Genomic DNA, 24,427 nt, shown 5'->3' with positions numbered 1-24,427 from the left:
GTGACGCTGTGACGGCGAGCAGAGCGGCTCCAACGCCTCTTATTCTCCTTTCAGCTCTGACACGCAGGGTCCGGCAAAGAGCTCGAGTTCCAGTTTAAATGAGTGTCTCATCATCACGGGGCTGCGCTGCCCGATCCAGGCGGCGACGACGGGGGATCCACGTCAACGAGCCGGTTGAAGAAGCCCAAGCTTTCCTAAACAAGGTATCTGCATTTTAATAGTTTGAGACGTGGTCGCCTAATACTTCAAGAGCAGAAACACACGACACGGAAGTCAGAAAGAATGTAGGATTGTTTTATTTATACACATTTTCAACCACACGGCATTAGTTGAATAAATATCACTTTATCCTTTCACAAGTCCATTAGGGAAGTAAGAAAAAAATAACTTCACAATGATGGCCATTGATCCAGAAACTTTAAATCTCTTACTCAGTAACTTAGAAATATACTTTTTTAAATATGTAATCTTTTTGTAGAACAGTGAACCACTTAAAATAAATGCCTCACTTTTAGAATCTCAACGTAACACAGAAGTCACCACAGCATGATGTAAGCACTTAAACTGAGGATGATGATGATGATGAAGATAATAGACGGCTAAGATGTTGATCCAGGGACAATATGAACAAACTCTAGCATTTCAAATCAGACTGCTCAAAGTTGTTTAAACAGCACTTCCAATAAAAGGCTATTAAAGGAAGGGAATAAAAGAAAAAATACAATTGATACCATTAAACATTTACATTAAGGCATTTCTTTTATGAAAGTTCTGATTTGTATTCTCTTTGAATAGATGCTAATCTTCATATATTTCCAGAACATGAACCTTTACAGTTGGATATCTCTTAGTTTTACAAATAAAATGAAAACCTTCAGATTAAAAAGAGGAATTAGAGTGGAAGGTTTGATAAATGTAAGAGCTGCTTAAGTGTAGATTTCTGGCTACGTCTAAAAACTATCATTAAAAAAACAAAAAAAACAAACCTTTGATATGTTTTTTTGTAAAAATACATTTTGAATACATTTCAGTTGAATAGGGTAAAAAACAGAAACTTCCCCAGTTCATTTCTCACATTTATTATAACAAGGTTTCCGAATGTATGTTTAAATATGCAAATGAGGCATTCTTTCAAAAAAGGTAACTTTTGGTAAATTTAGGAGAAATCTACAGATGCAAAAACAGACAAAAGTAGTAAAATAAGTGTATTTGAGGTTTTCTTTCCATGTTTAAAAAAAAAAAAAATCTCAAGTGACCAGTGCATGAAAAATAAAACTTGTTTTGGCCTGGAGTGTCTCGCCTCGAATTCTGCAGGCATGAACTCACCGTGTGCTTTTTATTTACAGCACAAAGTCAGACGATGGCGACGCACAGCTTCCAGCAGGTGAGGGCCGAGTCGCACCCCGTGGAGCTCAGTGGCAACAACAATGAAAGAAATCCTCCAAAAAAAAATTAAAAACCAAAAGAAAACCAAATGATATAAAAACGTCTCGAGCAGCTCCTTCACAGAACAAACCGTGAGCCCCGATCATCTTTAAACGCCACCACTTTGGAGCCCATTTGTTAACTTGCGCTCCAGGGATATGAGGACAAATAAACAACGTTGATCCGTGGCTTCAGAGGCAGTGCAACGACTAGGTGTTAGTTTGTAAGCGATGGCTTGTAAAATATTAAGAAGAAGAAGAAGAAGAAGAAGAATGCAGAGGCAGCGAACGGACTCAACAGAGCGGCGGACGCGACCTTCCAGGTGTCGGAGAGAGACACAAATAGACTTCGGTCACAAGAGAGGACCGGCAGGCGTGATATCTTCACACGGCGAGGCGGCTGGAAGCCGACACCCGTCAGCAGCAGCCGGGCTTCAGCCCACGAGCCGCCGCGAGAGGAGAGAAGTGTCGTCAGGAGACGCCTTGATTCCTTTCCTCCTCCAAATGTTGGCGTAAACGAGAAGGTGAGACTGATTTTGTAGGAGACAGAAATGTCCGTTAAAGACTTCGCGAAACGGCGGGTAAATACAAGTCACACAAAAAGCTTTTATGAGTGTAACTACTTTTTTTTTTTTTTTTTTTTTTTTTAAAAAGGGAATACTTGCTCTTATTTGGCAGAAATACAAAAATCTAATTCTTCAGACACCATATCATTTCTTCATCTAGTTTATCTCAAATAAACACATGTCCAAAGAAAGAGGACTTTTTGTTGTAACTTAAGGCTTCGTTAGAAAAGAACTTCGGGAACGAGTCTGCGAAGCGAGGGAGGGCTTTTACAAGAGAGACCGCGGGACTTGTTTCACGAGTTTGCAACAAGTTTGCAGAGTAGAGCGTTACCAGGTTGTTCCTGAAACAACAGCAGAGGTGCATTTCTGTGATAAAGAATGTCAAAATGTCAGTTTGTGTGCGTGTGTAGTGATGACTCATGTTAAAAGTCACGCCAAGAGGATCAGCGGGAAAAAAAAAACAGAAATGTATCTGAGGGCAGGCGTGTTAGTTAGCGTTTCTCTCCGCGTCCTCCCAGTCAGAGAGGGCGGCGTTATGTACGGATTTTCCTCTTGTCGTCAAACAGCGAGCGGACCAGGTAGACCTGCACCCCTGAGATCACCATCAGGAGGACGACATTGACGACGGACCAAAAGTTCACCCGGTCGTAGTTGCTCTCCTGGATGTTGCGGTCGCGAGCCTCAAACGCCCGCAGCACCGTCTGGATGTGCACGCTCTTTCCCAGCCGAGCCTTCACGTTGTTGATGGTGTCCTGAGAGGGGAGAGGAGACTCGTGGATCAGATCGACACACAGCAGTGACACCCAGTTTGGTACAGAGGGAAAGAAAAGCTCCTAAACCAATCACAATCATCCGCTGATGGCAGACACGCAACTTCTACGTCGGCTGAGTCAGACTAGATTGACCAAATCTGAGGAGACAAGTTATGAAAACGATCATTTAAACTCACTAAACGCCAAGCGGAGTGATCAAAATGATGGCTACGTCGCTAAGTTAGTATTACAGGGCAGGTGTGATCTGTCTTTCATGGGAAAAAAACTACTTCCTGCACATCTGGAAGATGCATTTCCTGCCTTTTTATTTTTAAAGCCAGTGAGTAAGTGAAGTGAGGCTCATGTGACTTCTCACCCATATTCAAAAAAGGCAGTTGCCGCTGACGTTGTGGTGCAAGCCGAGACAATTGGCTGCCCTCATTCAATAGGAGAAAGTTCATGACATTCTCATGTATTCTTGTGACATTGTCCTGAGTTTTTAAAATGTATAAAGGGTTCCCGTGGGTCCTGCTTTTAGCAACACGCATTTCCACCTACTGGCGACAAGAGGCGGGGAAGACTGAAATGCCAAGTGGGTACAAAACCACTTGGAATCAGTTCCAACTTCCCCACTAAAAAACAAAACCATTATACAACTACTCTGCTGCACCCCGCTCACCATGATGTCCTCCAGCTTCATGTCCAGCACGTCCGTTCCCTGCACGTACTCCTTCCAGTCCTCCACGTCTTCCTCCTCGTCCTTCTCCATGTTGTCCAGGATCAGCTCGAAGAAGACGAGCTTCTCGGAGACGGCGCTGAACGTGTTGTCGAAGCAGAACATGTAGTCTCCGGCCTCGGTGTCGTGGATGCTGGAGGGGGAAAGCGTCCGGCGTCAAAACAGTGTCAACGCTGATTGGGGTTGGGCAATGTTTCATTTGTTGGCCAGTTTGTCTGCCCATTTTTTTTGCGTTACAAATGGGACACGACTGCATTGTTGTCCCCCGTGTTGTATAACGACGAATTAAACAATCCTAACTCACGTGTGCACTCCATCAGACTTGTGGTAGTCGCTGAACACCACCTGGCCAGAAGGAGCGGTGATTAAGAAGTCCACGTCGAGACCTGCGCCATCCAACACCTGCGGACGTGAGAGAGAGACAATATTAGGAAAGAAAGTTAGGGAGAGAGACAATGAATGGGCTTGAACACATTTTGTCCTCCAGAGTGACATAAAAAAAAGGTGTGGGGGTGTGACGAGGTAAATCCCTGACATCTGGAGACACCAGAAAATCAGACCTGCATAACAGGTTTCTTCAGGGTGTGCGTGTGTGCACTCAATAGGAAAAACATGTGCATTTACATTAATTGGAACCACAACATGCAAACATAATAAAAATGGATGATCGGTGTTGGTCCTCGCTCTGGGTGTCGTCACTATTGTGACAGACAGAGACAGGTAGGAGGTTTTTTAGGTAGGAGAGGGGGCAGTTTAACTCAAATGACGTCACCCGAAGTGGATGTGCGTGTGTTTTTATAGTATAAAATCACCTGATACTCGAGCTCCAGCGAGGCGTCTTTCTTCATGGTCTGGTAAAAACACTCCTTGCGTCCGGCGGGCAGCGTGAACGTGAAGTCGCTGTCCAGCGACTGGGAGAAGGACGCCAGCACCACGAACCTGTCCGAGAAGAGCGCGGCGAACACGGACAGGAGGCACACGAGCGCCCGGACGACCTCCATGGCGGATAGTGGGGCGTCTCAACGGTCCCCGCGAAAAAAGAGCCCCGGTGGCGCGGTGTCACGGCAACCAACGGCCGTTTACGTCAGAGGGGTTCGCGAACTAGCTAAAAACTTCACTTCTGTTGGAAATGTTCTCCTCACTTTTAGTACTGACGACTGTCTGAACCTCAGGGCCCCGCCGGTTTAAAAAGAATAAAAAACGACACGTTTAAATTATCACATGAAACAAAGGCAGATATATTCATCGTTTTATTGTGTAATACTCTTATTACTGTCATATATTTATGGTAAAAAAAATACATTAGACAGTCCACGATTTAATTTAAGTGCAGGCACATATTCAGCTAGCTTTCTCGAACTGCACCTTGGGATATATAGTTGTCGTAAACCCTCTTGTATGTACAATCTATATATGGGATACACAAAACACACCTTAGATAGTGTATTCAGAACAATAGATGTTTGTTTTCATGATACATCGTTAATTCCCAATACAATCGATACATTTAGAGAAAAAAAGAGTGGGTTGACAATATATAAATACACAAAGATTTGTTATTTGGTGTAAAAAATGTTTCCATGCTAATTCATTAATAGACTCTATATATAATTCCATTTTTTACGTTTTAATTTTAATGACCTCTGGATTTCCAGCTAAAGTTTCTGAACCATTCAATGAAATTATATTAATCAATGATGATAGATGATATTTATGATATAATAAATACACAATGCAGATAATACAATTTAGCTCCATTGCAATCGGCGCTTAACAACGAATGTTTTTAAAGTAACATTTTTTTGAGATGGTCCTAAATAAACACTTTTGTACGACATGAAAGTGCTGAGGGGGAAAGTACACAATGTTCACATTCCTCACCGCATACCTCATTAAGTAATTTGGACTTCCACGTGTGGTCGCCATTTACCAAATCAAAGGTTTCCGCGTTAGTCATGTATATTGAAACGTTTTCTGTCAGACTATTGAGCAATACAATTTAAATATTGCGTGCTTTGGTGATTTACTTATCATGATATAGGTGACGCGTTCGGCTCCACAGTCACCAGCTCATCCTTAGTCCAAAGGGGGCGTTTTGTCCGACACGGCTCCTCTGATTGGTCGACAACGAGCCGGGGCGTCGACGTGTCCACAGCTCCGGTTTGATTGGTCAGACAGCGAGGGATTGAACACACCTATGATTGGTCGACAAATCCACAGCTGCTATTTGATTGGCCAGATCGGGGAGCGAGGGTTGAACATACCGAGAGGCAGCTACCTCCTCAGCAGCAGTTGCTGTTCAAGCCGAGCAAAGAAGCGGCCAACTGTGCCGCACAATGGAGACAAATAGCCCTACCTTAAGTGTAGGTTTTAGCCACAAAAGACAGTTGTTGGTTCATTTGTAATCAACAAGACAACAGAGAAGCGTGTCTTCGGTGTACTGTGTCGCCGTGAGAGACTAGAAACTCCCCCCCCCCAAAAGAGCGAGGATGTTGGTCCCCGCGGGAAGATAATGAAGAGGCTGCGCGTTTTGTTGGTGTGCCTCATTGTAGCTCTCCTGTGCTGGTAAGCTAACCCCGACGTCTCCATCTTCACGAAACCTCAGTAACCACACGTGAGACCGATGACAGGCGCATTAATGGCGTTTGATGACGACCTCGTCAGTCCGTCGCGTGGTGTCTTTTTTGCCGCATTACATCCGCCTGTCATCGGTGTTCAGTGACATGACTCCTCCGCGTTACTCGGCTAACGTTATCGGCTGGTTGCTGTGACGTGACGAGAGGAGAGTTTGCACGTTTTATGTATCTTTACTTGACTCAACTAGTTGATAAAGTTTGTTGTTGTTGTTGAGTTTTTTTTTTTTGTTGAATTATGTTTTTAAGTAGGTTAGCTAGCCAGCTGTTGAATAGCAGCGTAAGCTAGCTAGCCTAAACCAGTTAACGTGGGCTGTGGATGACTTATCTGATGGCTGATAACTTAAACAACGTTTTAAAAACGACAACTAAGAAATGATTAACGTGACAAACTGCTTTCTTATAATGGTACTTATTGTAAGCATTATTTCACAGTGGGTTATTTTTCAATTAATGGACTTAAAATACCACATCAGCCTGTAACTCCCAAGCTGATGTCTTTTAGATTGTTTAGGCATCATATTTTAACCTGAATGACTATTGTAATGGTAAGAAATACAAAATAATTAAGGTTTTTTTCCCCACTTAGCAATGTCAGCCTACCTAATATATGGTTACAAGTGAAATACTCAATTTAAAATGAATAAATGTGGGTCAGCTAATGAGTGTAAATACAGGATACATAACTGAGGAGCAGTCTGCAGGTTTAACAGATCCATTATTATGTTACACAATGTCAATACGTTTTATTATAACACATAGTGTGTGTAGTTTACCATGCAGGTAAGAATAACACACAGGGGTTTTGTGGAATGGGATTAGCAGGCCGGCTAACATGCCACCTTTATCCAGCTTGGTGACTCAGGAGGAGCTAACCTCTTCATCGTGTGGCCCGCAGAACATTATTCCCAAAGCATCGTGAAAACACTTTAATGTTCATAATTTATTGAGCTCGACAAGGATGAGATTTATGGAAGGATGTAATGAATAAGTAACACCGTCTCGGGTCAATCTGGCATAGCAGCTTCATGGTGTTTTGCAAGAGAGAAGCACAGTATAGTTTAGAATAAGTCTAAATAATTGGTCGGACTGAAGAGAGAAATACGAGCTCACTGAAACACCCCTGTGTAAATCCTCTTCTTAGTCTCTGTTTGTAACCTTTGTTCTCAAGAATATTCACATTTGATTATTTCAAAAGAGTTCAGGTGTTTCTCAGATAAGACTGAGTGCCGGTGGAAACAGGGATACTGACTGAGGGAATCCACACATTTGTATCTGGTCCTTTTTTTTTTAATTCAAGAAAACTTTCAAGTGGAGTGTTGATTTCAAATTCCCGTATGAGACATCCTTCCCTGGTAACTGCCATCGGCGATGACATCCTTGCATGTTTCAAACCTCGGTGCCCTCGTTCCACACGCACGCAGGCCCTCATTACACGCAAACCCCTTTTTAGCGCGCTGCTGTCGGCTTCTCGCTCCACTGTGCCAGCTCTCACACTTCCCGTTGGGAACAGGGAATGCAGTCCCTGCGGTAATCCGAAGGTTTCCAAGGCAGCAGTAATTTCAGGCAGAAAGGGGCTCTGTGTTGGGAGGCGAGAGGCTGTGAGAGGGCATCATTCTGTCGTCGGTCCCCCACCCCCTGCTGTTTTTAAATAACCCTGTGCAGATTCCATGCTTTTATTTGATAGATACAATCTGCTCGCTGCTCAGCCAGAGGTCTTTATTGTTTAAAGGCACAGCAGAGAACAGGGTTGTGTGTATGCCACACGGCCGTAGTAGCAACTGTGGGATCTCTCTGTGTTCACTGTGAGCTCGGTAATGTCAGCGTTACTGGAGAACCAGTGCATGTGTACTTGAGCGCGTTTCGTGTGAGGTTGCACACATTTCTAGCCACGGTAATTGTCAGTAATGATAGTCTCCCACATGCATATTATAGTTTGGATTTTAGCTCCTCGACGTGGGCTGAGTGTGGTGGTGTAACACTTTGTTGGACTTTCTCTCTGCCTGCTAATTCTATACTTTGCAAAACTTTGCGTCGTCTCTTCCTGTTCCCTGTGTCATAGGCTCATTAGTTTCATTTGAAGATTATTATTATTATTATGATGAAACCCGATGAGCTCTCATGGAAATAACTCTGTCCAGCTGGACGAATTCATATTTCAAAGGTGTTAAATCACCTGATTGCAGTGTAATTTAGCTTTTTTTTTCTCTCCTGTTGATTAAATGGGTGTAATTAAATGACTTTGAAGTAGTTTAAAGGGCTCGAGGGTTCTGCTGTGTGTCTATTTTGCTCGTGCTCATCATACACACACAGAGGTGTTTTCATGTTTGCGCTGGATCTTTTGACACCAGTCCGGTAACCGAACACCAGAAGGTTCAGCTTGTGCAACCGGTTCCCTCTCTTAGGTCATCTATAGCATGAGGCGGTCTATAGGGGCTTTTTTACATAACCTCTGCCTGATTGGGATTTCCCAACTCACGGCGTCAGTGCTTGAGCAGTCCTGTGTGTGTGTGTGTGTGTGTGTGTGTGTGTGTGTGTGTGTGTGTGTGTGTGTGTGTGTGTGTGTTTGTGAGTGAGACGCTCTGTTTCGCAGCACAAATATTTTTAGATTGAAAAAAAAACCCCAAAACTTGCAGCCTCATGGAGTTTATCATCTGCAGCATCAGCTCGTTTCCTCTCCACTACACACACGCGCTGCATGTTTTGCGTAAGCAAAGGTTTAATGTTGCTTGTCCTTGTGCCTCTGTGTCTGAACGGCGCCCTCCAGAAGGCCATGTGAGCACTATGTAAAGAAGGAACGCAGGACCCTCCCGTTAAAAGAACGATGCGTTCCCTCCGTTGTGACCACATTGTAAACATTTCCCTTCCTGGGGGGCGACTGTTGCATAAGTGGATCCGCCTCCTCATGCCCTTCGTGGGCCAGTACCGCTTGTCTTTCCCACCAGTGGACTCCCAGCAGCACCTGTACTGGTTACTGAGGGGAAAAGACAGAAGCTGTGTTTCCATCCACATAAGTAAATGTATTTAAAAAAAATAATTTGTTATGCTCACTTGATTGAGATGTTTCTGCTTTTTTTAGTGGAAAAAAAGTTGATACAGAAATGGGATAAAGAACATTTAACCACGAGACCGATCAGATGTTTCTGCTGTCGGCGTCTCTCCAAATATTCCCATCATGCGTGAATGCTTCTTTGTCTCTGGGCAGCATGACACATGCCCAAAGTAGCTGATAAGAATGAAATATTTTCAGACAAATCCCTGAAGACTGCTGTAGATGGACAAAGCGACTCGCAAACCTCTACCTCTCCTCTGTTTGCTGGCTGCATTACAGCCACGTATTGCTCTTACTGACATCTGAAGCATCTATTTATCAATTGTATAGAAAACACAAAAGAGAGACGGCGCTGTGGGTGTGTTTTTTTAGTTTTTGGGCTGTTCCAGCCGTGGAAGGAGAGAAGGGGAGGTTTGAACTTGAAATGGACGCTAACCGAGCCTGTAGCTTAGCTTAGCTCTCCCTGAAGCTCATCCGCTCATCGCATCCAGCTCCCTCTTGACTTTTATGATCCTGCGATGCCGCTAGGCTGCTGTGATTTGCAGCATGTGCGTCCTTGTGTTTCTTTCGCTCTCCTCTTCGCCGCGCCTTTGCTAGACCGCTCCTTCTTTTTTGTCCTTGTTAATCTGGTAACACTTCTTATGTAAAGGTGTAAACACCTCCTGTGGATTTCCCTCCCAGCGTCTAAACATTTCGTTTTCCACATTCTGACTTCATGATCGGGAGGCTTAAAAGAGATTCATCAGGACGATTTATAACCCAACCTGGAGGCATCGACATGTCTCTCACAGCCTGGAAGGACATTTTTTATATGAATAATTAATGGCTTGCAGATGTCAAAATTGCCTTATTGGCCACTCATGCATAAGCACCAACATGCTGAACAGTCACGCAATGCAGGTCAAGTGCATTGTGGATGCTCGTATAAGACGCGCATGAGCTCATGACGGTGTACCAGAAAATTATCTCTGTTAAAATGATCTTATCACGGAAATGATGACATTAGCTCAAAGTCACTGCGTGTTGCAGCATGTTGCTTCGTGGTTATCTGATCGGCTTCTGTTCTTATCCTCGCTCGGCCAACTTTCTGAGGAAAGATGAGGCGGCGTATCGCTCAGCTAAATGGTATCGAAGTTACTTTTATCCTTCACATTTTAAAGCATTGATTGACATAAAAACAATGGATTTGATGTGTTTTCTAAAGCAAACAAACAAAAAGCCAGAGGATTTATTTGTCTTGAGCAAACACGACATTTGACCTAGATGTAAAAAAAAAAAACAGCTGAGTTTAATTTGACCGGAAAATGAGTCAGTCTGGATTTCATAGAATTCACTTGTACTTCATCGGCGGCAAAAAAAGATAATTTAAGTTAATTATTGAATGGAAATGTGCCACTCATGTATGTTATTTGTTCTATTTTATATCACTTTGTATGTCAACTACAATTTCTATGATTGACAGACAAAACCATCGCTTTAAAGACATCGCTCTGTCATTATCTTTATCTTTTTAAAAAGTATAAGCTTGATATCTGTGAAATGTTCACTTGGATTGCAATAAAAATCCTCTCCGTCGTCTTCTATGCGTCTGACCTCTGGTTTTATTGTAAATTTCTTCTTTATTCATCCTCCTAATGTTTGTGCAATAATCTCCTTTTTCTTTTCAATTCAAAATTTGGGTTTTTAACTTCTCGCAAAAGAAATCATTGATTTTGGTGGAGAGAGGATTAGCAGAGCTCGACTTGCTGAACCTGATTTGTCTGTTAACTAGGGTTGCAAAATTCCGGGAATATTCAAAGTTGGAAACTTTCCACGGGATTATACGGGAATTAACGGGAATTAACAGAAATAAACTGGAAATTTTGGGGTAATTTAACTGTATTTACCTTGTCATAAGCAGACATGCACGCAAACATTGATAATACAACTTTTAAAAATTAAATTTTTGACCTTTTTGACATTTTGTGAGTCAAACTTTATTCTTTCATCAAACAACGAAAACATGAACGTTGAATAAAAAAAGGTGTATTCCGTATGATCACCACCCCCCAACACAAATTAATTTTTTTAGTGATTTCCACTGAATCCTTTCAGGTCTAAATGCTTTCTTCCTGGACCTACATGAACTCGTTCAGATCATAGTTCAAAATTAAAAAAATTGAACTAATTTCACAGCTTCAAAAAATGAACTAGTTCAGTTATTTTTTTCAATATGTTGCAGCTGTAATTTAAATCTCTATGTGCTGCAGTACCGCTCTTGGCCTCTACGCAACTCAACGCTCTCTCACCTGCCAGGTGTCGGGCTGAAGCGTTCAGACACAACACTGATGACAAAAACGTTCAAAAACAGAACGTTTTATGTTTATGTTTCTGGCAGACGATGTTCCCAACCAGTTGCATTCAGGGTCCAGCTCAGCTCGGCGTACATAGTCTTGTTCTTAACAACATTTAAGTTCCCTGTTATATGCTTTTGCAAAAAAACATAGGCACATTTTTTTTCTTCTTCAAAATTCCCAAAATTCCCGTGGAAAGTTTCCGCAAATTTACCGGAAACTTTCTGCCCCTTTGTAACCCTACTGTTAACTAAAATAGCAGCAAAAAAAAGCAGATGTAAAAGGATCGAGCATCCTCTGTCTGTCACGCCATCTCGTCTCCAACTTCCTCATGTGGGCTCATTTGGAGTGGGACGCTTTAACAAGAGGTACATCCTGTGGACCTGCACGTCTTGCACATCTTTCATAAACTTCCATTTCCTTTAAAAGCAGGTGGGCGTCAGTTGCGACGAACCATTTTTGCATAAATGTTAAGATGCTCTTCTACTTTCGGGCCAGCAGGCGTTTCTTTCCAGGATCCTGTTGCTTGTGTAACACTTTTCCTGGAAATCAGAAAGTCAGTGAGAGTTAAATGCAGCCAGCAGCCTGGAGGCTCCAGCGGAGCTATAAAGAAAATGCCTCAGTTCACTGCTGCCGAATACCTCTCTGAGGGTGAATACCTCTCTGAGGGTGAATACCTCTCTGAGGGTGAATACCTCTCTGAGGGTGAATACCTCTCTGAGGGTGAATACCTCTCTGAGGGTGGGTATCGTCTTAAAGGTGGAGGCTTGCGTCACATCCACCACTATAGATGTCCCGTGTGTGTGAGAGGACAACGAGTTAACTGATGTGCATTGAATGTATTTTCTCAGAAGCAATTACCAGTGCAAGTTGTTCACCAGGTTTTTAATTGTACGTTTGGAGCCTCAAAACATTTTAGGCTTTAAAGTGCCTGATGCTGCGTGCACTCTGAGGGCTGCACTCAAACCAGGGGTTTCTTCTTCTTCTTCTTCTTCTTCTTCTTCTTCTTCTTCTTTTTGTGCCAAGTCACTGTGTCCCCCTCTTTCTTGTGAAAACCTTGAGTTTCTCCTCCTCCCCCTCGCTGCTCTTGACTGTTTACCTTGTCGTTGCCGACCAGCTCGAGCCGAGCGTCTCTCTCTCTTTCTTTATCCAAGGTTGAGTCATGTATGCTGCAAGTATGAGACTTTGTGTGTGTGTGTGTGTGTGTGCCTTTAACGGACTGGGGGAGGGCAATGTACAGAAAGATATCCTGTCCATTGTTGACGCGCACACCGAAAGAACATAATGTACTAAAGACCATAACGGCCTGTTTTTCTTCTGAAGATCGCTCATAAAGTCTCAGACGCCGTCACATCGACTTTCCTCAAACCGCCGGCTGATCACACGATTCAATTATCTCATTTTAGAGCAAAAATAATTAGATTAGTGATGGACATCAGATCTGAATGGACTGTACAGCTCTGTGTGTGTGTGTGTGTGTGTGTGTGTGTGTGTGTATAAATGTATTGTGTGTGTATAAATGTATGTATGTATGTATGTATCGTGTGTGTATATGTATTTATCTAGTGTCTGTGTGTATCTATCTATCTAGTGTGTATGTATGTATGTATGTATGTATCTATCTATCTTGTATGTATCTATCTATCTTGTATGTATCTATCTATCTTGTGTGTATATGTATCTATCTTGTGTGTATATGTATCTATCTAGTGTGTATATGTATCTATCTAGTGTGTATATGTATCTATCTAGTGTGTATATGTATGTATCTATCTAGTGTATGTATATGTATGTATCTATCTAGTGTATGTATATGTATGTATCTATCTAGTGTATGTATGTATATACTTTATTTTGTGTGTGTGCTGGTTTGGAGTTGACTGTATTGTTCAAAACCATTTATATCACAGCATTCCTGTCTGTGTTTTATATTTTTATATACATATATTTATGTAACCGTGGCGTTTCCTTCGTTAGGAGCTCACTGTTCTGTATGTTTAATGTAAATGTTTCCCGGCTGCCGCCGGTCGGGTACACCGTGTACTTGTGTACTGTGTGTACTGCGTGAATGTTTAATGAGTTTTTGTTCTCCCGCTGTGTCGCGTTCATAGCAACTCTGAGCATGAGCGCGTATTGTGTTGTATCAACACCCCCACACACACACACACCCCTCACCGGCAAAGTGGCTTTTCCTATCAAATGACATTACATCACATGGCCGCGTCCTCCATTGTCCCCCATTGCCCGTCTTTGATCCCCCCGTGGGACTGTGACTGCTGCGAGGCGACACAGCTCCACCGTACTCCGACCGTCGGTCTTTTGTCGAGCTCGGCATCAAAAAAACCGTCCAGATGCGGTCCCTTCGGTTCATTGCATCTGCAACAAAAAGCACTACATATATATATTTTTTGGGGGTAGAGGCGGGGCAGTTATGGCTGCAAGCTCGAGGCCCCCTCGTGGTCACGGTGACTCTCGCTTCTTCTTCTCCTTACCTGTTTTTTCTTACTGCCGCCGGTGAGATTGTATGACTCGTCTCCTACGACTTTTTTGCCGGTTGCCTGCACATTTCACCGCTTAAAGTCTGTTTTTACAACATCTTCGGGCTCGTTGGCCATGGCTCCCTTAACCTGCAATAATGGCCGACCATGTTTGCCGTATTATGCTACAATGTGACATTTTCTAACTTTTTTGGGTTGTTGGTTTGTCGCGTAATTGATGGTTAAAACAAAGGTTTTGAACTTTCTAGTTCATTGACTCTCTGGTCACATCTTCTCTCCAGGTTTTCATCACTCTTTGATACTAATACATAATGTTGTATGTGCTGTTTATTAGTACTACTACTTGGTTGTGGATGTAAAGGTCTGTTCTGTCTGGTGAGCGTAACCCTTCAGCAGCCGTCGTCCTCCCTCCAGGTGACTTGGCCTCCAAACAGTGGCGTGTCTGTTCATGTGCGCACTACTTCCTCGAATGCTTGTGTAAACTTTGAAGGATGTACGTGCGTCACAGAGCCGATGTAGTCAAAGATCCTGATGGATCAGAGAGAGGAGGCCAAACGACTTTCACTAGCTTAAACTGTTGTGACCTGCGGGAGCGCGTGCCGTCTTTCGTTACGTTAGATGAGCTCAGGTGGTTTTATCAAACTGATTATCTGGCTTTGAGAACAAACCGGATGAAATGTTTGTTTTTTTTATCTGCTGGGCCGGTGCCAGTGTGTTCAGTCGCATCGTTAACAGGAACAGTAGGAAAAGCCACCAGTCGAGTTCTCGCTCAACTGAAAGTACGACGTCTGTTTATTGGCACCGAGCTTTATTCATCCACGCCAATATTGTCACTCACTTCAACTCATTTATTCCCCTTTTTTTAAATGCAGGTGGTGGATTGATATTTTAAGCTCGCTGGCAATTATTTCAGACGGTCCACTTCGCCAACACAAACACCACTCCAATCCCATTAGCGGCGGCTATTAGCGGGCTAATGGGTTTCCAGCAGCGACGTAGAAAACATCCTATTCCTTGGATATATCCCTTTCACGTTTAAACGTGACATACCAGTCGGTGAAGTCGCTCGAACCCCCAAGCTTCTCCGTGGTATTGATGAGCTTGATGGCTTAAGCTGTGCTTAAGATGCTCGAACCACTTAGTTATTGATCATTAATTGGCTGGTTAAAAATGTTTTTTCCCCAGTAGTTGGTAGTAATCTCTCCTGGCCGGTAAATGGATGAGGAAAAGTGGTCAGATCTTTATTTCTAAAGCGGACTTCTGGTCAGAAACATCTGGTCGTTGAAGTTTTGAGTTTACAGGAAAGAAGTATAAGGAAAGCACAAGACTAGAGCCACAATATAGGATACAAACAGGCTTTGATGAACGGCTCTTTATGTCCTTTAACCATGTTAAATTAGTTGGTGATGGTTGTTTCACAGTGTTGTCTTTGTTTTTACCCCAGGCTCTGTAAACAAGGGGCATCCGAGGTCTTGAATTGCTCTTTTCATCCCTGTACGATGAACTAAAATACTCATTTTGCCTGCGAAGATTTACTGTTTGTGATTTTTAAACTCGATGTTTCTCGATGGCATAATAATGACCGATGAGCCGGGGGTCAAAAACTACGAATAAGGTGCCAAAAACACTGACTGTCTCCTTGTGATAGGAAAAATGTACCATGACACGTTCAGATTTGTAGGTTTATTGCCAAATAGGTCGTCTGACTTCTGCATCACAATCAACACAGTGCGATACTATGAATACACAAATTAAAAAAGGGTACATTTACAACAGAGCCCTGTTAATTCATTGATGATAAAAAAAAATAACGTGTTGCTGTGAAGTCGGCGTCTATCTGGCGAGCAATCGGAAACGCCGGTCGGGTCCGGTTGAGAAGCTGTTCACCAGTTCATCCACAGTGTCCCAGCTGCCCCCCCGATGATGCACCAGTAGAGAGGATTACAGAGGATCAGCGGCTTTAAAAACAAACTGCTGCTCCGCGTTGTTTCACCGCTCTGGACGTGGAGGAAAATCCCAACGCACATGTGAGCTCGGCTCTAAAGGCTTCTCTCTCCGACGCTCCGCCCTCGCCGTTTCCTCCGAGCGATGACGGCATGTTTTCGTCTGCCCGGCAGATGCGCTGGCCTACTTTTTTTTTTTTTTCCTCTCCTGCCGAAGCCTTTCTGCCCCACAATGCACCTCTCTGCCCCACGTGGGTCCTGGATTCTCTCTCTTCCCCTTGAACCCCTTTGTGGCCGCTCTGGAGGTAAACGGAGCGTTGTCGTGGTTCAAACGGACAACATTTAGAGCTTTTGATGGTTGTTTACAGACTTCAGAGCAGCTGGAATGATTTTCTGGGGCTATGGCGAAAATAATTAACGAACAAAAACAATATTTATCTGCTAATGTGGATCTATGGGATCTGTAAAAGTTATATTTGCTCCCTTTTTTAATTTTTGAGTGGTACGATCCGTTGGTTGAATATGAACTCTCTGCCTGCTTACAGGATTTATTATCAGAGATGATGCTCTGTGAGAAAACAGCAGGATGTATTTGGCCGTGTGTGTGTGTGTGTGTGTGTGTGTGGTTGTGTTTGCTCTCACAAAGCATATGATTCAGCTTTGGTGAGTTGACGCATCAGTTTATACAAAAAAAAAAACCTGAACGGACTCACGACGTCATCGACCCATCTCGCCTATCAAGAACAATCCGCTCTTCAGCGGGAAAACATCACAAGACGCTGGAAAGCTTGAGGACAAGACGCACTGTTCAAGTTCCTAAAATGAAGAACAGCGACATAATGTGGATTTGATCAACTCATTTTCCCTCTTCATGTATCGTGGTCTCTATTTTCTGACGCAGCAGTCGACCTGGTGACCAAGTTTTAGTAATTTAAGACAATTAAGGAAGGACTTAGCGTCCATCACGTGGTGTCGGTTCAAGTGTGTGTGTGTGTGTGTGTGTGTGAAGCTGTTTTGAGATTTAGGCCAGCAGAAGGAAAGGCAGCAGCTAATCTGTCCCAGGTTATTTCTGTGTGCTCTGTGTTGCTGTGTCATGCTACGAGAAAGCTCTCTCGATCTACTCAAACAGTAAAGAGTCAACAGAGAGAATAAAGGGTGATGATGATGATGATGATGATGATGGAGAGGGAACGACACAAGTTCACACATGTTGTCACGCTCGACGCCTCTGGAAACTTTGTGTTTGCGTGCATCACGTTTGACAGATGAATCTCTCTTCAGCCCGTCGGCTCTGTTGTCTCTGCAGTCTGTGTCAACAGTCCGTCGGTTGATTTAAACCGGGTCTCTCTCCGGCTCTGAATGGTCCTAAAGCCAACAGGAAATAACAAGAGGATTTGGCTGTTGGGAACCGGCGGAGACGCTTTGTGTCTGTGTGCAATCGGTGCAAAGCTGCGCTCCTGCTTTTTTTAAAAAAAAAAAAAAAAAAAAAAAGCTACTGTTGTTTCTTCAAAGAGATAATTCACCGCTGCTAATGCAACACAAGTTTGGAGCCCACTTGCAACACAACAAACGCGTGACAAACAAAGTGTCGTGCATTCACGTGGTGCCATCTTTTAGCCAGACGATACGGCCAAAATCTTCACGTTTTAGAAGATTAAACATGAGGAAAAAAAGAAAGTAGAGCAGTAGGTTTTATCGGGTATGGACGTGTTTATGCACCTGTCTGATGTCATCGTATGATGTCATCACCTCTTGGATGCTCCCCGGTTCTGCAAACCAATCCCACACACCTGTGCTTACGCACCCAAAAAATATCCTGCAAAGTTAATGACTAACAGAATCTTGTGAAATGTTGGGTTTTTTTTGTTGAGAAACTTTTTTTTTTCTTTTCACAGCAACCTGAAAATAGATGTTTCAGAAGGAATTGTGGCCCGTTGTTGTATCTCTACGATTGATATCTTTTATATTTGTGTCGTGCACATAATACTAATAATATACAACACCTTGACTACAGCGGTCAATTACTTCACAGCTCGATGCTAAACAAAACCTTCTGCCTTTTCTCTAAGAACCTCTGCTACAAAAATAAGTTTTCATCCCGCCGAAAGAAGTGAGCATGAATGGAAGTCCTCTTCCACGAAGGAGTGCATCCCTCATGTCCTCGGGCGACGAGACGGTGGAACTGATACCACGAAACGATTGTGCCGCCAGAGAGGAGTTAAAAACCTGAAAAGCTCCCTTCACCCCCCTCCAGGTGCGTCTGCGGTGGGACAGGAAGTGGAGCAGAGAGAGAGCAGCGAGCTGCCGACTCATTAGTCCCGCCTCCGGCTCTTCCGTCGTTAGCTCGGCTTTGACCCGCGACTGGAATTTTTTTAAGTACAGTGTTCGGCTCTCTGGAGCTTTTTGTGTGTCCGGTGGTCTTTGTGCGTTTCAGTTCTCCGTTTGTGGGTCAAAGTCTCCATCCCCCCTCGACTCCCACTGCACTCTGTTGCGTAACAGCTTCTATTATAAAGTAGGTCACGGTGCCATAAAGCAGCCCTCTTCTCCACCTGGTGTCTTCTTCTTCACCTTGTTTCTTCTTCTCCTCCTCTTCCTCCTCCTTCTCCTCTTCCTTCTCCACCTGGTTTCTTCTCCTTCTCCTCCTCCTCCTCCTTCTCCTCTTCCTTCTCCACCTGGTTTCTTCTCCTTCTCCTCCTCCTCCTCTTACTCCTCTTCCTTTTCCACCTGGTGTCTTCTTCTTCACCTTGTTTCTTCTTGTTCTCCTCCTCCTCGTCCTCTTCTTTCTCGTCCTCTTCTTTCTCCACCTGGTGTCTTGTTCTTCTTCTCCACCTTGTTTCTTCTTCTTCTCCACCTTATTTCTTCTACTTCTTCTTCTCCACCTTATTTCTTCTTCTTCTCCACCTTATTTCTTCTACTTCTTCTTCTCCACCTTGTTTCTTCTTCTCCACCTTGTTTCTTCTTCTTCACCTTGTTTCTTCTTCTTCTTCACCTTGTTTCTTCTTCTTCTTCTTCACCTTGTTTCTTCTTCTTCTTCTTCACCTTGTTTCTTCTTCTTCTTCACCTTCTTCTTCACCTTCTTCTTCTTCTTCACCTTGTTTCTTCTGCCTTCTTCTGCTGCCTTCTTCTTTGCTTCACCTTTTTTTCCATCTGTTGAAGGAATGTCAACACTCAGGTATGTGTGTGTGTGTGCGTGCGTGTGTGTGTGTGTGTGTGTCGGTGGCGTTCCCACTTGTCTCGTGGCGTGGGCTTGGTTCTGTAAATACACAGGGAGGCCTCTGCGGTCTTGAATCGCTCCACGTGTTTTCATCGCTCTGACTTGGCAGCGTCCAGTCAAACATTGATTCAGTGACTCGTTGTTTTGCATCTGACGTCGTCACGGACGTTTACACCCGATTGTTTACTCTGCGACGTGTTCGTCCTGCGCCGTCTGTTTGTCTCCCGTTCTGTATTTGCTCGAGCAAAACGTCCTTATCCGGGAGATTAAAAAGCACACTTGTATTTAAAGTGATAAGCAAAGTATGCGAACACAAACAGATTGGTAATGAAAGAATTCCATTGCTTCAGTTTTGACTCTTCAATATTGATTACAGCTGTAAATATACAATAAGGAAGATATTTAACAACATTTTGAGAATTTAGTGATTTATATGCAGCGTTAAAGTGAAGCCTTCCAGGTCCTTATCTGAAACTAGACTGTGAAACAGTCACAGTTTGTTACAGTGACTATGCGGAACAAAGAGGCCTTGATGCATGAAATTATGCACATCAACACTTTGCAAATACTTAGACCCATGAGAGAAAAATAATATGTAAAGCAGTTCAAAGGCTCCGTGGCGTCCCATGCAAAAGACGTCAGTCGATGTATTCTAAAAGGCTTTGATGGATCGTGCAAACAAGGATGCACACTAACGATGCTTTCCTGTCAGCAACTTAAAGTGGCAACTTCACCCATGGAGCCATCATGAGGTCAAATTTAAAACATGTCCAGAGCTTTTGTTTATGACCATACATGCAAAGAAAAATGACATTCCCATCAGCCTCTGTGTGGGTTTCGTGCTAATTAGCATAGTTTAGCGACACTAAGAGCGTGCACTCATACCTGCAAAACATAAGCGTACCAAAATTCTCCTTGTGTGCACGTTAGCATGCTGCCATTAGCATTTAGCTCAGAGTGCAACATCACAGAGCTGCGAGCATGGCTGCGGCCTTTCTTGTCATAGAAAACCCAAAAGGTAAGAAGAAGTAAAACATGCTAATGGTACATTATTATCCACACTGTCATGAGTGCACGTTAGCATGCAGCTGTTAGCATTTAGGTCAGAGTAGTTTTCAACAAAAGAGGGATGAAATCCAGCCTGTATCATCTAACACGCATCAATGCATGCGTCGCTCTACGAGGACTCCATGTTGTCCTTTTACGACGTGCTGGCATCTCCTCTCTGTCGCGTGGTTTTTATTTGTGTCTTCTTCTGGAAGATATGCGGGACGGTTTCCTCGCGGTCGAGGGTCGGACATTCGAAACGCACCACAACATAGTTCAAGGCTATGGATCCAAGTTTAGCCCGGCGCCTATAGGAGCATGTGGCTCATGTTTACTCCACAGCATCCCAACACGGCTCCGCCCCCCTCTTGCTAGCCCCGGAGCCCTTTTTGGGAATGTGTATATTGAGACGTCATTAACGGGGGCCCAAGAGGACGACAACAGGGAAAGCCATGTTCCAGTGTCGGAGTTGGCGTCTTGCCTCTATGTTTAGATTAATCCATCATGGGGAAGAGGTATGAAGAGCCTCAACAGCACCAGAGGACGTGTGTTTTCAGTCATGGCTCCAGTTTCAGAATCACACGGCCTCTTTGCGTCCGAGCTCTGCGTCTTTGTTGTCGCAGGCGAGTGTTGAAAACGCTCTGGAGTTCGCTGCCTTCTGGGTTTAAACAAATGTAAGATGCACCCGCTGACCTCCTCGTTCAGGTTCCAGGAAGTGATGCGTAGATATCGCTTGTGGGGGAAAACCCTGTTGGCGTCGCAGCGGACGTGTTTAGACAGACTTCCTGCACATGCATGTACATTCTTCTCCTGATTTCAACTCCACTGTTCCTGTGAACTCACCTGACAACCGAGCTCTCCTCGTCCTTTACGTTCCTGTTAATTCTTTATCATCTAAAGACGTACGCCGAGCGTTAAAGAGCACGGCGTCCCACATTGAAAAGAGGCTTTTGAGTGTGACTGTGCACAAATATGGAGGCTGAAATGAAACGTGAAACAGTGAGTTGTGTTGAAATTAACAAAAAAAAGGTTTGAATAAATTAGTTAAAGACCTTTTTAAGACACATATTAACTCAAATGTCCCAGAAAATCTGATTGTGTTGCCTGTAAACTTAAATAAAATGAGAAAGCTACTCATTACTTCTCAGTATTTGAGTGTCCAGTGAGAGCTTCATGCAGGAGAAGCTGCAGGTGTTTTATCACGGCGCCACTGAGTGCAACACCTGAAAGAGTTGCATCAACATCCTGGTTCCTGTTGAGCTTTACGGGCAGAGAGGAACAAGGGAGTGGAGGAGGAGATGATTCAAAGAGTGCACTTTGCCTTGAGCAGAATATGTCAATACCAACAGTGGTGTTTTGTTTACACTGTTTATTTATACATGAAGTTTCACTTTCTGCCTCCGTTGGGTTCATCTCTCCGTTGCTTTGTGTTTTTCCTCATGCACTCTATTCTCTTTCCCTGCGTCCAAAGATGTTGTTAAAGAAAGGAAGTGCGCTCACTGTGAACGATGTGATGTACTAAAACCCATTTTAAGTCCCAGCATGCCCCATTTAGACAATCTGTTAGCATAAAATACAAATATTTCTTTCTATTTCTCTTAGTTTTTTGACTGAAACTCCTTCCTAACAGACCAAGACTTTTGTTTTATTGTGATTTTTGTTGCAGATTCTGATTCTTTAGGTGCTAATCTTTCCATAAAGGTGTCTTATTGACGCTCCAGGAGGCTTTTTTGGGGAATCTGGCTCATATCAAGCTGGATGTTCATAGTTACCATCAACATATCTTTTTAAAAGTGATTTTCTTTTTTTGCAGATATGCATTTTTTTCCAAAGACTTTGCTGAACAAATACAAACAATAAACACGATAAAAAGACTCAAACACGGAGGAAAAAGAGGTCTGAAGCCAAAATAGTTTCCACAGTTTTAACGGGTGTTAACGGCGTCCTCTTCTTCCCCTTCCTCTCTCCAGGTACCCCGGTCACCATGTGTGTTGTTCAGAGCAGAGCTCGTCGGGCCCCGGTCGGTCCGTGGGGGACGGAAACCCAGAGGCCCGGAAGCCGGAGCCGGACGCCACGCCGCACGAGGTCTGTGCACGCTCTGGTTTTAACTTCATTGACATGTTTCTGAATCAGTCCGTCCCACCAACGCGACGTCACGGCTATGTAATAAAGACCTGTTTCTGTCTCTGCATTACGTAATTACTACGACATTACATAAGTCTTTGTTGTCGTTCCACCACATTTCTTTACGACTGATAATCTGGTGGGATTGTGTCGCTCGTAAAGAGGGAACGCGGCCGCACAGTACGTCCAGATTAGAGGCGTCTTTCCGTTAATGAAAACTAAATACTGAGAAAGCGGCTCCTGTCGTCCACGTTGACGAGACCGCGGGCTCCTCTGTGCAATGAGGCAGAGACCTGGGGTCAAAGGTCAGAGCAGACCAAGTTACACAATTTCTACTTCACTTTATTGTGCGTTACAACATGCATGCTGCCATATTATTCAGTATGCAATGCGTTATGCACCAATACATAGCAGGTCATTCAGTGTTTTATAGTTTGTTTCTTGTCAATCATTCGATTTGTTTGAGAGGTGCGAGAATACTGAAAACACCAGGATGTTTGTGCGACACGCACGCACACGCCGGTGTGCTTTTCTGGCGTTTTCTGACCCACAACTCTGCTGCACACGCATGTGGAGGGTTCAAAGTTCACATGTCACGATGAAACGTCCCGCTTGAACACGTGCTGCGAACGCTGCAGCGTGCAACAAAAGTAAAAGAGTTGCTCACTCTGGGTTAAATATGTGAAAACCCACAGCTCGTGTGTGTGTGTGTTTGTGTTAATATCCGCATTAGTGTCAGAATGAATGATAATTTAGGGAAGCGAGTGTGTTTTCCTGCGTGTGTGTGAGCCAAGAAGAAGAAGGGCCTCATTGTTGATGGCGCAGCAACAAACAGGCGTTCAACAGTTGCCGTCAGTCCGTCTCTGGCCTCACAACGCAACCTTTTGTCGGGCAACAAAAGCCCTCTTCACAACCTGAGATACAAAGAGGTTGTACATAAGTACAAGCCGTCATAACGCTCTGTAACCGGTGACGCTGCTCGTGTGTTTTCCTCGCTAGGTGTTGGAAGAAGGGACGACACACACGTCGTATGATATGGGACTGGAGACGGAGAGGGCGGCACTAGAGAAGCTCGCCACGCACAACGTACACCAAGAACAGGTGAGAGCGGCCTCACACCCACCGGTTATTAAAACGCTGTCACAGCTGCTGCAGGCCTGGAAAATACACACGGAGTGAGCCTTTAAAATAGACTCCAGCACCAAGACGGTGCAAATGTTTAAAAAGGAAAAGGCAAGAGATGAATGTGTTTCATGTCGTATTTGTATTCGCCATTACTGCGTGCTTGTAAAGGGTGTTTTATTGTAATAATTACACATGAATGGGACAAGACACTGCACCCAAGATATCCATCGGACGCTTGTCATGTTCAAAATTAAACGTTTTTAACTTAATTTTAATCTCTTTTTAGTTATTTTTAGGCAGACTTGTTTGCATGGTGCTGGTGTGTGATGGTGGTCCATGTTTTGTTTTTTTCCCTCTCACCAGACTGTGAATCCTCGGGACGCCGAGTCGCCGGAGGAGCCGAAGCCCGACGCCCCGGAGTCCGAGAGCGTACCGGATGCCTCTGAGCCAGAACCCCGCCCGGACCCCCGGGCCGAAGCGGACCACCACCACCCGCCGCCGCCGCCGGGGCCCGCGGACGCACGGCGGGACCACGACCAGGCCGACCCCGAGGCCTCCGCTCCAGAAGCGCTCCCGGCGTCCTCGGAGGCCGTCGGCGCTGCACAACCCGGCCCGGACTCGCACCCCAACCCGGACGAAGCCGACAACACACCTACCTCACCTCCCGCCGGCCCGACCCACACAGGGTGAGCTCCCCCCGTCCTCACCTTTTTTTCTTCCTCCGGCGTCGGAAGTTGGCTCTAACCACCGAGACGTCACATTAGGAAAACTGAAAATTATAATCTGAATTCAAGAAAACACACGTTCCCTCTTCTTGGTGGTTAAAGCCAATTTCAACCCGATCCACCATCGCACATTTATTGTTTTTTTATTGGTTCATTTTGTTTGTATTTTATTATTTACACACCGGCTGTTAATGACGGATCACAAAGCCGAAAGAGAAGCTCAAAGGAGAGTCGGTCTGACGGGTTTGGATGTTT

The 24,427-nt window shown here is 44.2% G+C and overlaps 2 protein-coding genes across 2 annotated transcripts in view; one reads left to right on the top strand and one right to left on the bottom strand.

The window, feature by feature from the left end:
• Positions 1 to 272: 272 nt before the first annotated feature.
• On the bottom strand, positions 273 to 4,614 carry tmed5 (transmembrane p24 trafficking protein 5). The gene is made up of 4 exons (XM_068593010.1): positions 4,291 to 4,614; positions 3,783 to 3,880; positions 3,422 to 3,611; positions 273 to 2,742 (listed from the first exon to the last, which is right to left on the bottom strand). The coding sequence occupies exons 1-4, from the start codon at positions 4,477 to 4,479 to the stop codon at positions 2,524 to 2,526; spliced, it is 696 nt and encodes a 231-aa protein (XP_068449111.1). The 5' UTR covers positions 4,480 to 4,614; the 3' UTR covers positions 273 to 2,523.
• Positions 4,615 to 5,781: 1,167 nt separating this feature from the next.
• suco (SUN domain containing ossification factor) overlaps positions 5,782 to 24,427 on the top strand; it is a 34,453-nt gene continuing 15,807 nt past the window's right edge. The window contains 4 exon segments of the mRNA XM_068592843.1: positions 5,782 to 6,043; positions 22,169 to 22,283; positions 23,322 to 23,423; positions 23,811 to 24,133. Coding sequence (XP_068448944.1) covers positions 5,991 to 6,043; positions 22,169 to 22,283; positions 23,322 to 23,423; positions 23,811 to 24,133 — 593 coding nt within the window. The 5' untranslated portion in view covers positions 5,782 to 5,990.

This window comes from Clinocottus analis, unplaced genomic scaffold (assembly GCF_023055335.1).
Source record: "Clinocottus analis isolate CAN_PGR_092001 unplaced genomic scaffold, fCliAna1.0.p SCAF_28, whole genome shotgun sequence".
Classification (NCBI taxonomy): Eukaryota; Metazoa; Chordata; class Actinopteri; order Perciformes; family Cottidae; genus Clinocottus; species Clinocottus analis.
Note: the sequence above shows the minus strand (reverse complement) of the source record. Positions and strands in the feature narration are given on the sequence as shown.